This window comes from Poecilia formosa, unplaced genomic scaffold (assembly GCF_000485575.1).
Source record: "Poecilia formosa unplaced genomic scaffold, Poecilia_formosa-5.1.2 Scaffold46, whole genome shotgun sequence".
Taxonomy (NCBI): Eukaryota; Metazoa; Chordata; class Actinopteri; order Cyprinodontiformes; family Poeciliidae; genus Poecilia; species Poecilia formosa.
In genome coordinates, this window is record NW_006799985.1 from 1,986,888 (window position 1) to 1,999,804 (window position 12,917).

General features: G+C 39.4%; 1 protein-coding gene across 1 annotated transcript; it reads right to left on the reverse strand.

Moving 5' to 3' along the window:
• Positions 1 to 905: 905 nt before the first annotated feature.
• irx3a (iroquois homeobox 3a) lies at positions 906 to 3,207 on the reverse strand. Its single transcript, XM_007552191.2, has 2 exons — positions 2,678 to 3,207; positions 906 to 2,190 (listed from the first exon to the last, which is right to left on the reverse strand). The coding sequence occupies exons 1-2, from the start codon at positions 2,894 to 2,896 to the stop codon at positions 1,123 to 1,125; spliced, it is 1,287 nt and encodes a 428-aa protein (XP_007552253.1). The 5' UTR covers positions 2,897 to 3,207; the 3' UTR covers positions 906 to 1,122.
• Between the last annotated feature and the right edge of the window lie 9,710 nt (positions 3,208 to 12,917).

The following is a 12,917-nucleotide window of genomic DNA, read 5'->3' on the forward strand; positions in this document are numbered from 1 at the left end:
GTAAGTAGGCTATACAGAGATCTTTTATTCTTATTTTACATTCCATACTCGATTTCAAATTAAAAGATGAGAAGAAGAAGGAGGGGGGGAAAAAGGAGCCGGGAACCATCGCTGTTTTAAGTCGGTCCTGAAGCCTTAAAAATGAAATACACAGGAGTAAAAGCTAAATAAAATAAAAAAAATGCAGTGCAGGGGAGGAGAAAATAAACAGTAATAACGGCCTCGTGAAGAGTTAAAACTTAAAGTGATATAAAAGACAATTGCCTTGCAAAAAAAATTAAATAAATGAAAGAAAAAACGAGCTTGAAATGAATTTGCATTGAGCTCATTTGCATGACCAAAACAAGTGAGTGTAAAGAGAGGCCTTAACGGAATAACACAAGCGGTGCACACACACACACACACACTCTCTCTCTCTCTCCCTCTCTCTCTCTCTCTTTCACACACACACACACACACACACACACACACACACTTACACACGAGGATGAATGAAATTTTCAGAATCAAAGCTCATTTGGATAAATATGGCATTAAAAACAAGAGAAGCAGAACAAAAGAAAAGAATGAGATGGCATCAAAATTTAAAAAAATAAATAAAATAAACTGTCAAAACCAGACAGCCTTCTGTCTGTTTGATCTGCCGTTTTCTTTGCATCCAAAGGCACTAGATCTTCAACTGCGGGACAGAAAATTAACATGAAATTGCGCTAATTTTACTGCCTGTTATCACAACCCACATTGACTTGTGTTAGAAAATTATCCGCCTTGAAAGAACAACAACAACAAAACCCTCTTGTACATGTGAATCGATGTAATGACGAATTTTGGAATTTTTTTTTCAAACAAATTTAATATTTATTATTTTTTCTTAAATGCTTTCGTTTCCTATTTTTTTTTAATATAAAAGGGTAAAGGGCTTTTTCACAACAATTTATCTTTCATACACACACATACAAACACTGTCTGCTCCTAGCTGTAACACTTTAACACTGATCATCTGTGTGGCCTGGACAGAGAGAGAAAAAGGCAAAGGGAGATCTAAAATTAAAGAAATGAATGACAGGAAATGGCCTATAGTGTCTCTGGAGTTTAGTTTTTTTTTTTCTCTACATGCGGGTCTCAGTGCCGGGGACATGTACCTGTGACTGGAGTCTCTGAACTATGACTCTTGTCCTCCGTTTGCCTGCTGCTGTACAGTGCCAGGCTGGTGGCGGTGGCCTGGTTCGCCAGTCCCAGATAATGATTGGAGTTCAGTAAAGCCAGCTGGTGCGCCGAGAACGCTCGGTTCGTCCAGTTCTGGATTTTCCCAACGGGACAGGAAGAGATTAGTCTGTGCGGGCCGATGATGGTCTGGGTGGCCGTCCCTCCTCCCGTCGCTGCTTGGCCGCTGCCGTTCACCTGCGGCGACTTGCGCGGATTGTCGGGGGCCGTGGCCGTCTCTGCCAGGGACCAGATCTTTGGTTTCTGGGCCGGGGCTGGGTTGTTCTCTGAAGGCGGAGAGCTGGCGGACACCTGGTTGAGTTTGAGCTGTTCTGCGTTTGGTTGGGACGCCTTGATGTCCAAAGATGGGTGGTGGTGATGGTGGCCGTGGAAGAGCTCTCCACCTCTCTGCGCCTCCTTGGCCTCCTTCCCCACAGCCTTCAGAAACCTCTGCTCCGGCCCTTGTAAATCCTCATAGCCGTCCGAAATCTCAGAGTCACTCCTTCCGTCTAGTTTTATGTCCGAGTGAAGGTCGTCCTGGTCGTCCAAGTCGTCCTTGCTCTCAATATTTTCCGTGTCGATGTTCTCCAGGTCAATTTCCTCCTCATCCTCCCTCTTGTCCCCCTCCTCCCCCTCATGGTCGCTGGTGTAAACATTCCCCTCTTCATCGGTGCGGTTCCGGGGGGTCCAGGTCATCTTGTTCTCCTTCTTTAGCCGCCTCCTGGCGTTGGCGAACCAGGTGGACACCTGGGTGAGGGTCATCTTGGTGATAATGGCCAGCATGATCTTCTCGCCCTTGGTTGGGTAAGGGTTCTTGCGGTGCTCGCTGAGCCAGGCCTTCAGAGTGCTGGTGCTCTCCCTGGTGGCGTTTTTGGGTCTGGACGGGTCACCGAACTGATACTGGCCATATGGGTAAAAAGCAGGATGAGGGGGGGCGAAGCCTGGGTGCTGGACACCGTGGCCGTCTTTCAGATCATACTGGGCGCCCTAAAAAGACAAAGAGGGATTCATGAGCTGAATCGCCATGTGAAGTGTTCATTTACAGCAGTAGGCTAAACCTGCAGGTTCTTATTAAAGGTAGAAACAAAGTAGGATTTTATACGTTTTCAGTTTTAGTTTGTTTTATTTATTTATTAATATTTTTCAAATTGCCCCCTATGCATGTTCGCAAATAAATGCAAGTGTAATTATTTTAAAAATATTTCTCATTAATTAATTAGCTATGCACTTCCACCACATTTTTCACTTTTCTAACTCGCTTTAATCAACTTAAGAAAAGTGGAGCTAAGAGTAAACTCAAGCAAGATTTTGTTAATGTTTCACTTTGTAAAAAAAAAAAAACTTTTTAACTAAATGTCCAAGCCACAAAGTTCAACCCGGCGCTGCAAAAGTTCTGCCTCTAAATAAATACGCCCAAAAAGTTTCTCCGCGTAAAAGTTGAGAGAAAACTCAACACACAGAGTTAGACACTCACCAATTGATTGAAAATTGATATATCGTTGGAGTAAGGTAGAAAGGCTCCGTAGCCCTGCGCGGCTGCGGCGAAAGGAGATCCGTACATGCTGGAGAGGACGTTGGAAAGTGCGCCGGACGGACTCAGCTCCGTCCCGGCCCGGGCGCTGCCGGCGATCCCTTGGCGCTCCGGCGGGTATATCGGTCGGATGTACTGATATCCCAGCTGAGGGAAAGACATGTTGATAGGAAGCGGGGAGGAAGAGTCTTCTGCAGCCTCGCAAAGCAACGGACTTGCCTCGGTATCCACTTTTACAGTGTGAACATGTGAGCAACAAAAGGTGCCAGGCTCGGGAAGTCTATATTTCCTCGGGAACAGCCACTGTAAACGATCCCGGTTGCGCCCCTTGTTTCTTCCTCTTCTTCGTCTTCTTTCCACCCTCACTTCCCTATTGATCTGGATGGACTAAGGTCAGGTCCTTACAGATTGCTTCAGATTATTGGGACTCCCTTGCTCAGATTGACATTTCTAGTCGTTTAGAAGCCCCTCCTATTTCTCAAATCTCACCCCTCTGGTACAAACCACACGCCAAACAGCGCTCTTTCGCTCTCTCTCTCTCTCTCTCTTTCTCTCTCTCGCTCTCTCTCTCTCCTTCACCCTCTCTCTCCTCCCTCCCTGTCCTCCCTCCCTCTTTCTCTCCCTCGGATAAATGCACTAATGTCGGGAGCTGTTTTTTGAATGGGGCTTCAAATCTCATTTTATGGCTCGCCAATCGATTTCATTTAGTGTTTGTCAAACTACAGACTTTTAAAAAAGTTATTCAGATATTTTGACCACATGAACAAAAGTCTTGAGCATTATGATTAACTTGGTGATCTCTCTTTTTATTTGTTTGTTTGTTTTGTGTTTCTAACATAAATGCAAACTTTTCTTACGATAAAACTGAAAGCTGCTCGTCGAAACTAAAAAAAATAATCCCGCTTTGAATTCAAGCTGTTTTAAGTTTTAATTTAAACGCGCTTTTCCCTCCTTTTATGAAAGTTCACAAACATCCTAACATTTATGCAATGTTCCAAAGTAAATCCGAGACAGAAACTTTTGTCTTTAATAATAAATGCATGTGCAAAATGATATTTGTCACACTTGAAAAGAAACGTATTTATTTCAGGCTTGATCGCTGGGTAAGAGTCGCGCTTTTCTGCACCGGTTTGGTGGTGCTGTTTGGACTCATGGAGAGGCAGCAGAGTCGGAGTCCTTCTTTTAATTCAAGACATCAAACGGGGTCGCGTGTAACCCCGTGGTATCAAAGGGGGAAGACGCCACTGATGGGGCGCATTAAGCCGCTAATGAAGACAAAGTGCAAAGTAAAAAAATGTGAAAACCAGATGGATGCACAATTTAGTGAATTGGGCTGCAGAGATGTTTATTCTGAGAATAAACATAAACAGAATTAAAGGTAAGAAAAATGTAATGATAATAATAATAATAATAATAATAATAATAATAATAATAATTTGCCACAAAAAATCATGCACAAAATATTTACTAATTTTAAATTACACTTTTTCTTTTTTCAAAAGAAAAAGAAAAAAAACCCTCATCCTTAAATATCCATTAAGTAATTTTGATGCAACCCGTATCTTTCGTGTAAATAATGCGGATTAAATCTAAACAAGGGAGTCAAAATTGGAATTCCATGAATCAATATAGAAAACTGTGTATTCGGGACAAGCATAATCGCATTTCGAGCCGACTTTGGTAGCTACCAGCATCTGTTTTGTTAATCATTCGCCATACAAACCCAGAAGTTCAGTTGTTTTTATTATTGTTATTATACGACTAGTAATATTATCCCTCACGCACCCCATTTAAATATGCTTTAAGTCTTAATGCCTTATTGACGGCGTGATGAAATCCCATCAATCTCAGTTCTGGTCTGATAATGCGATCCGGTTTTTTTTTCCAAGAACTCTGAACTTGTATAAACCTTTAATCTTCTTTTGAAGCAGATAGTTATCATTGTCTGGGAGGGATAATGGAAGCTATAATTTCTACTGTGGGGCTACCCATAAGGATACGCCTTGTTTCTGTAAAACTCTGCCCTGAATGTGTGTGTATGTTTAAATGCGTGTGTGTGTGTGTGTGTGTGTGTGTGTTCCTCGCCGACATAGGCTATACCCAACCCGGATTATGGGGTTATTAATTACAGCGGCTTGCTGGTGCCATGCGACCGGAATGGTAATCACTCCGTAGCAGTCAATAGCACGGGAGCACGCAGGCGCGCGCGCTCGCGCGGTCATGCCCGTGCTGCATTGACCCGCAAAACTGAAGGGGTCTATGGGGGGAGAAGAGGGGCTGGTGGGAGATGTGACTTTAGATGCAGAGGAAGTTTAAGAAGGTAAAAAAATAAATAAATAAAAATGTGTGTGTGAGTGTGAGTGCGTGTGTGCGTGTGTGTGTGTGTGTATGTATTTCAGAAAAAGAGAGAGAGAGAGAGAGAGAGAGAGAGAGAGAGAGAAAAGAGAGGGAGAGCCCACGTGGCTGCTCCAAGTGAGAGTGTGGGAGTCCAACGAGGTGTCTGCCTGTTTTATGTCCGCTCAGCAGCGCCTCTAGTCCGGATGGGCACGTGTCTCATCTCCGGGTCCGCGTAGCTCAGAACTTCCACCTTCACCACCCGGCTATCACCCCTCCTAGCCCACCGCCCCACCCATCCAGACTAGAGACTTCTGTCTGATTTATTGCCCCCCAATCAAACACACCACGCACTAAGTTAACACTTTCACACCGTCCGGGGAAACTGGCGCAGCCATAAAAGCATTAAGATGCTGCAACCCTCTGAGCCTTGGTAAACAGTAAGCATGTGCCGGGCTGCCCCGAAAGCCACTGACTCGTAATAATAATAATAATAATAATAATAATAATAATAATAATAATAATAATAATAATAATAATAATAATAATTATTATAATTATAATAATACATTTTATTTATTTACTTTTTCAAAATGTTAGTGTGCAGGAGCCAATTTAATTTGCAGCTGTAAAAATAAAACAAGAAAAAAAAGAAAAGGAAAAAGAGGGCAATCACACGCGAGTGACTTGAGGGCTGTTTTGTCGAGAGCTCTTCGACGGTAATTATGCAGATGACACAATTTCACATTCTCATAAGCAAACATACACGGCCTATCGCTCAACAGTAGTTCCTTATGCAATACTCAGGGCACCAGCGACACGTCGCAAATGATGAGCCGAGGCGCTCTGCAAAAACAGGCGAGATCAAAGGCTTCAAACAGAGACACTTCAAATTACACATTTGGATCTTTTCCATAATGCCTCGGTGACACACTGAGAGGGAGAGGGGAACAGAACATAACTCTTATCCCAAAATCGATTTTAAAAGAGCCCTTGCCGATCAACTTTACAGTTAAATATTAAAAGGAAAGAAAAAACTAAAAAGGAATTCTAATTAATTACACTTAATGGATACACACGGAAATAATGGCTTTAAATTTTACACGAATAACTTCCAGAATAAACAAAAGCTTATGGTCGGCTGATGGCAAATATGCAAGTTTATTTGGAAGCATAAAACAACAGCTAAAAAGTTCGGGAATAATTCACATAAGTGCCCAACCCTTCTGATTACAAACTCATTATAGTGAGCTGCTGTTGTTCTGTGAGGAATGTTCCTCTGCGGGCTCAAACCTAAATCTGTTGGTAACCTAAAAAACTAACTGTGCAACACATTCAATCTCCAAATATGCTCTTTTGAAACTCATGTCCCATTAGGGTTAAATAAAAGGCCCATAAATCTGGCGGTGTTTAAGGAACAGAGGCTTAATCCAATAAATGAATTAGTTTCTGGAAATTAATTGTTCTTAGCAGCAGAAGCAAGTGTACTTTGAAAATACATTTAAAGTTTAATTTTTTTCACTGTTGGCATAATTTAAAGAGCAGGATTTTTAATTACATTACACCAACCAATCATGCATGTTAAATAGATAGCCCAAGTTTGATTTGCATTAGTGGAAAAGTAGAGCATTTTGGAACCCTTTCCTTGTGCTCGCACCATTTGGAAACAAATTAATAGTCAATGGACTGCAACTTATTAAGTTGGGTTATGACGGCAGATCAAAGTGTGAATTAATGCATTACCTTGCAAGTGTTTCACATTAACTTGTTAACTTTGGGGTGCAGGCAACTACTAAATTCAGGCGTACAGGCTGCACGTATCCCATTTTAGATTCACATCTTGCAGAGCTCTCGCCAGGCACCTTCAAGCATATACATTTTGCACAATGTGCATTTTAATTGTGATACTGCGTGTATGCATGCATACATAAAATACACTAAGAAGAATTAAGAAAATCTAAGCTAAAACTGACTTAAAACTCATAATATTTATACCTGTTGTGGTTTTGTTTTTCTTTCTAAATAATTGCCCCTAATGTCTGTTTTAATCTGGCAGTTTTTTTTTAATGATTCAACCAAAGATGCTTATAGATTTTAGTGTGTGATGAGAAGCGTGCCCTGTATATTTGTTGTAAAAGCATCTCACCTGGCAGGTTTTTATGTAGAATCAAAGTATTTAACTGGGATAACTCAGGGTTATTTTAGCATAAAACAGGCCTGCAGAACAGACACAGTCTGCTGTCCTATCAATGTAAAAGCAGTTAAACTGAAATTTCATCACATTATGTAATGCATTAAGCATTAAAAAACACTTGCACTGCACTTTGGTGATGAATCCCGGGCTTAAGGGAACATAATGTCCACACTAACTAGGAATGCATGCTTTGAAGGTGAGTTGTACCTTTCCTCCAATTTGCTTCCTCGCTGTCCATTCCCTTTCACTCCATTTGCTTCAGTTTCCCCCTGTATCAGTAACACAAGGCATTGATTTTACGGTAAAGTCACTTTGTAAAGGGAATGAGTAACTCTGGGCCCCCACTATCACTGTATTACACGGGTATGGCCCACGTAACAAGATGAACATTGATTCAGCATTACGGATGATCGATAATGAAATAAGTAACTTCAGGGCCAAATTAAAATGCAAGCTGGCTTGATGCTGCCAGGCTCTTTGTGAGGTGACGGCAGGAGAAAGGAAAGAAGAGGGAGGGAGGAGAGGGAAAGGCAAACAGGGGGAGACAGAAACTACGAGGTGGTGGCACTGGAGAACTTGCTGGAAACAGCAAGAGTGACGCAACTCCTAAAATAATCCTTTATTATCCCAAAAATATTCAGATGTTCCAATTTCATTTAAATTATAAATTACAAATATTTGCTACTAAGGCTTAGATTGACAGTGTTTCCTCAGATAAATCGTGAACACAGTAATTGCCTCGGATGTCTGCACTTGTGGTCAATGATTTATTCTCCGTGTAACATTCTAAACATGATGGAAATTAACTTTGCTGGCCTGTTTATTTGAAAGGAATTAACATTTCACATCAAGTGGAAACGTGGCTTAACATTGCCCCTGGCATGATAGCAAGCTGATGACATGGGCAGATGATCTTTTGCCTCTGGCTGATGGAATTCAAATGATGTTTATAAAAATATAATACTACAGGATATGTCTGCAGAATTTGTTTCATTATGTCTTCCATGATGGTTAATGACCATCGACCAGCTAAGAAAAAGCCTGTGAGAGAATTTAATTCAGCCGATAATGCCTTTCTCATTGTTTGTTTTAATTCTCTATATTTTATTAGTCAAACTTCAGAAACCATATTTTATCTCTAGAGTTTACCATTGAGCTACTTGCTCCTGTTTTCCCCAACTTGGCACTTTTGGTTCACAAAACCATTATTCTTTGATTTGCATGATAGCAAAACCTCACAGTAATGGCCTAATTAATGACTACAGTTCACACAAAACACCTCAAATTTGACCTTTTACCGACACAACCTGCTTTTTTCCAGGTCCCTTCAAAAAAAGCACTGCTGGACTCTAACCTTGTTTTGATCGTTTAGAAATTGAGAAATCTTTGAAGCAGTATATTGTTAATTGTACCTTTAAATGTTGATCGTTGAGGCAGTTAAACCCTGAATGTGAAGCTGCCTTTTATACAATTAAATTATAACATTTTGAAATGGCTACAATATGAAAACAGCCTTTGTCATGAGTCAGCTATTTTGGCTGCAGTACTGCATCCTTGCCACTTTTGGTACTTACAGAGTTCTCTTTGATGGTTTTCCAAAAAATAAAAAATAAAAACATAATTCATTCTATTTTTCATTAGATGTCCAGTGAGATGTTTCTTTCATAACAAGGCAGGTTATCTCACTTTCTGATTGGCTAATCTGATCCCATGATGTCACCCCTTTTATAGAAGCAATTTGAACTAACACTGAAATACTTTGAGACTTTGCCCGACTGACTCAGAGAACAGACTAATCGCCCTGTCAGAATATTTGGTTACCACAAACATTCTCATTTGCATTGTACACTATTTTGAATTTATGTCTTTTGAGTAACTTTCCTGTGAGATTTTTGTTTTGTTTTGCTCCACATCATTGACGTATGATGTGTTTTTGAGACTCGGTACCTCTCTTTAAATGTTTCCCTTCCCTTTCTTCTAACCAACCTGGTGCCAAATTGACAGTAGGGAACTATTCAGCTGTTGGATAATCTGGGCCAGAACAGCCTGCCTGCCGTTAGCAACTTTCCCGTTTATTTAAACAGCTGTTTGTGCTGATATTTCCCTGTCAGTCAAGTCAAGATAAAGTTTCGAAACAGAGCTCCTGCATGGATCATTAAGTGGTGAAGTAGCTGAATTTTGAACCAGTAAAACACCTTTTTTTGTTTTAACATGCTGGTTCTGGTTATAAACTCGGTTGGATCAAGACTTAACCCTGATCTTAGAAATCTTCCTTTGTACTTACCACTCTTAGATTGATAGTGAAGCCATAACTATAAATTAAGCAGTAAAAATCCCTTTGTTTTGATTTGTAAAAAAGTAAATATTCTAAACTAAAAGAATAAAATAATTATACAGATATCTCATGATGTTTTTTCTTTAAATGTGTAATAAAGGTCAATCAATGCAAAGGTGAAGAATTAATCCTTTTGATCATTTTTATAGATCGAGACAGACCTTACATTAGCATAGCTGGATAGTGAATGAAAGCATTCTTATAGATTTCATCCGGCCAGCTTTCAGCCCTTTTCCCTGGCTGACATCTCAACTGTGGACACTCAATATCAGTTTTCCAGCATTTTGTTATTTTATTTTTTTACTTTTATTAAGCACGACAAAACCTCGTTCCGTTCAGCTGTTGTTTCTGCTGGTTTGAGACTGGAAGCCAGGCAGCTGCACCAACATGGGATACGAGCTTTCTCATGTGTGTGGAGGCCTGGACTTTGCAGGGGGAATACTAGGCAAGTAGATGCTAATGACAACAAAGCCAAAGATGGCTTCAAAATCTGCACATTAGCAGCCGTGTAACTGAATATTTTCATGAGCCTGCAGTCACCATGTCTAATCAAAGATGGATAGCTTGAGAAGAGCCTGTGCTGACTCTTTGGCCTGGAAACACTGGCTAGCCTGTATTAAACCACACTAATGTTGAGCTGATGCCATCATTTACATCAGATGAAAAAGATGAATGTGTGCTGACTTCAGAAAGTAAAACATTTGCTTTAAATGTTTTTTCATTCACTTCTAAAGCATTAATTTTAAGAGGTTTTAATTGGTTTTCGCATGGTCAGTTTTTCTATCCAGAGTTTGTAATTATCAGTATTTCCTGAATATCTAATTCAAGTAAAAAAAAAAATAAAAAAAGGTTAATGAAAGTATTAAATTACATAAATAATAAATAAAAAATATAGACATATTTTCACTGTGCCTTTGGATTCAGATGCTTACCGCTTTGGTTTGCTTGTGTTGGAAATCAACAGACTGGAATCTAATCGCTATTATACATGAAGATTATAATAGTGATTTCAGAAATACATAAATGTGATCTCTTAGGTTGAGCTATCAAAATAACATCAATGTTTACATTAGGAAACAATGTTACAATGTTGCTTGTATCTGTCAATAAACCCTCCAATGTCATAATATTACAACAGCAGCAACCTTATATTACCCCAGTGGAAAAAATCCTCATCTCATTTGTCTGTGAGTCATAATTAGCATTTTCTTATTAATTATTTACTAAGCATAGCAGAACTTTCCTCTTTGTTCTCTTCAGGATTTAAATATGATTCAGTCACCATGGAATAACTACAAGGTTATGACAGATTTTGCTTCCTATTTAGAGAAAAAAATGAATCTCTGTGGTGAAGTTAGGCAATTATGGCAAAGAAAGATGTCGCACTAAATGAAAATATGCTGAAGTTTTCCTCAAAATGCTATTTTATGACAACTTAGCAATGCTCTTGTGATGTAATAAACCGTATGCTTTGCGGCTCTCTATTTTGTATTGATCAGGGATAGCATGAACATGTAGTGACAGTTTTTATGAACAGTAAAGGGCTTTGTATCTTACCTTGAGCCCAATTTAGTGGTGCAGCCTAACAAATAACTGATTAGATGAAACGTAAAAGAGCAACATCAACATTTCTGTTGTTATCCAGATTTGTGAGATAAAGCTAAAGATTGTTTTTTTCCAAAAGATGGTTAAGTAAAATGTTTCTTAACAAGTTGACTTTTCACTAGCTGATGGTGTTGAGGCTTGTTGGTACTGGCAAAAGCAACTTTAATACAGTGAGGAAACTAAGAAAGAACATTTATCCTACAATTAGAGAACTTTCTGGTAATGCTGCAAATTACCATTGTTTCACCATTTTGTCAAAAACAGATGTCAAGGCAATATATCTCAATGTCAGATGATTGCATTTCCATCGAAATCGGCCAAAAGTATTTATATCGGTATCAGTTTACAATTTTGTATTTTTTTAATCAGCCTGTAAAATTGTCATGTAAGATCTTGTCTCTTTACCTTTAAAATAAAAATACTTTATGAAATGCTAGACTAAGTTTGAAATAATTTCAGTTTATGGTCCTCAACTCTTTGATTTTCTGTTTCAACTGACTTCAATAATTCAATAAACTTTGCATTGTTACACCTAAAGAAGAGATATGACACATTGACACGTGTTCTGGGACATGTCTTTAAAAAATCTATTACAATAATTTGACTCTAAATGTGAAGACGATTTTACAAAACATCATGTTGTGCTTAAGAAGACTTAAAGCCTGTGGTTTAGATCCTAAATTCAATAGAAAAACAGCTATTGATTTTTCCTTTCTTAAGAAGTGCTCTTTTTTTCTTCCCATGTTAAGTAGTTTTTCTTGAATTTGGAATAAACTGATAGAAGCCAGAATACTACATAAATTTTGTATGTAAAACAAACAAACAAAAAAAAATTGATACATAAAAACATGTGTATGTGGGGAAATACCTCTGGAGTGGTTGTTTCCAATGCAAGTGCTAGACATAAAGCTGCATTTGGGCATGAGCTCACATCTTAACTAAAAAACAACTTTGTGAGATAAAATAAGATCGTAATAAAAAATGTCATAAATACGTATACTTTACCGTATTGGGTTCAGTTTGAGCATAGATGCATGCAAGCCCCTGCAAATGGTTGATAGCCGGCATAAGTGTCTGTGCCTGAACAGTGTGTGTGCGTGTGTGTGCGTGTGCGTGTGTGTGCGTGTGTGAGCTTGTGTCTGAGTCTGATCTGTTGTACAACAAGTACTGGAGCAAGACTGGACCCAGCTGTCAGGTCACTGCTGTCACAGCCAATAACGATTAGCCTCTCCCTGCACCTCTATTGCTGCTTCATAACCACCAACGCAGGGGAGATCCGCCCCTTTTAGGAGAACAATGCACCCATGAGTGGGCCTCATCATCGCCCACGCCCACTCTTATCAGCTCTCTGAGGGCCCTCTGCTCCACATCTCTGTGTTTAGATCTGCTAATCTTTGTGTTTCTGTCATTTTCTTTGGTACTCCGACTTTTAGTTTTCTCCTAAACTCTGGTTTGGTTTGATTTTAGTCAATACAAGTGGATCACAGATTTTTATTATCTTATATAAAGCCTTAATCATTAACTTTAAAAAAAAAATATATATAAAAATTTTACAAACAGATTCTGAGTTTAGCGCATATGTGAAATTCCTGCTCCTCTATTAGCCACATTAGCAGACTAAAACGAAATGCACATCGCTCATCAGCATCATTTGCTGGGATTGGACAGCCATTATAGCATATATTAAAGAGGCCTCACAGTCTGTCAACCTCGCC

Excerpts from the sequence above, each read along its gene's own strand:
- irx3a (XM_007552191.2), bottom strand. The coding sequence starts at position 2,896 with ATGTCTTTCCCTCAGCTGGGATATCAGTACATCCGACCGATATACCCG. Across the intron at positions 2,191-2,677 it reads TATCAATTTTCAATCAATTG|GGCGCCCAGTATGATCTGAA; the intron begins GTGAGTGTCTAA and ends TTGTCTTTTTAG.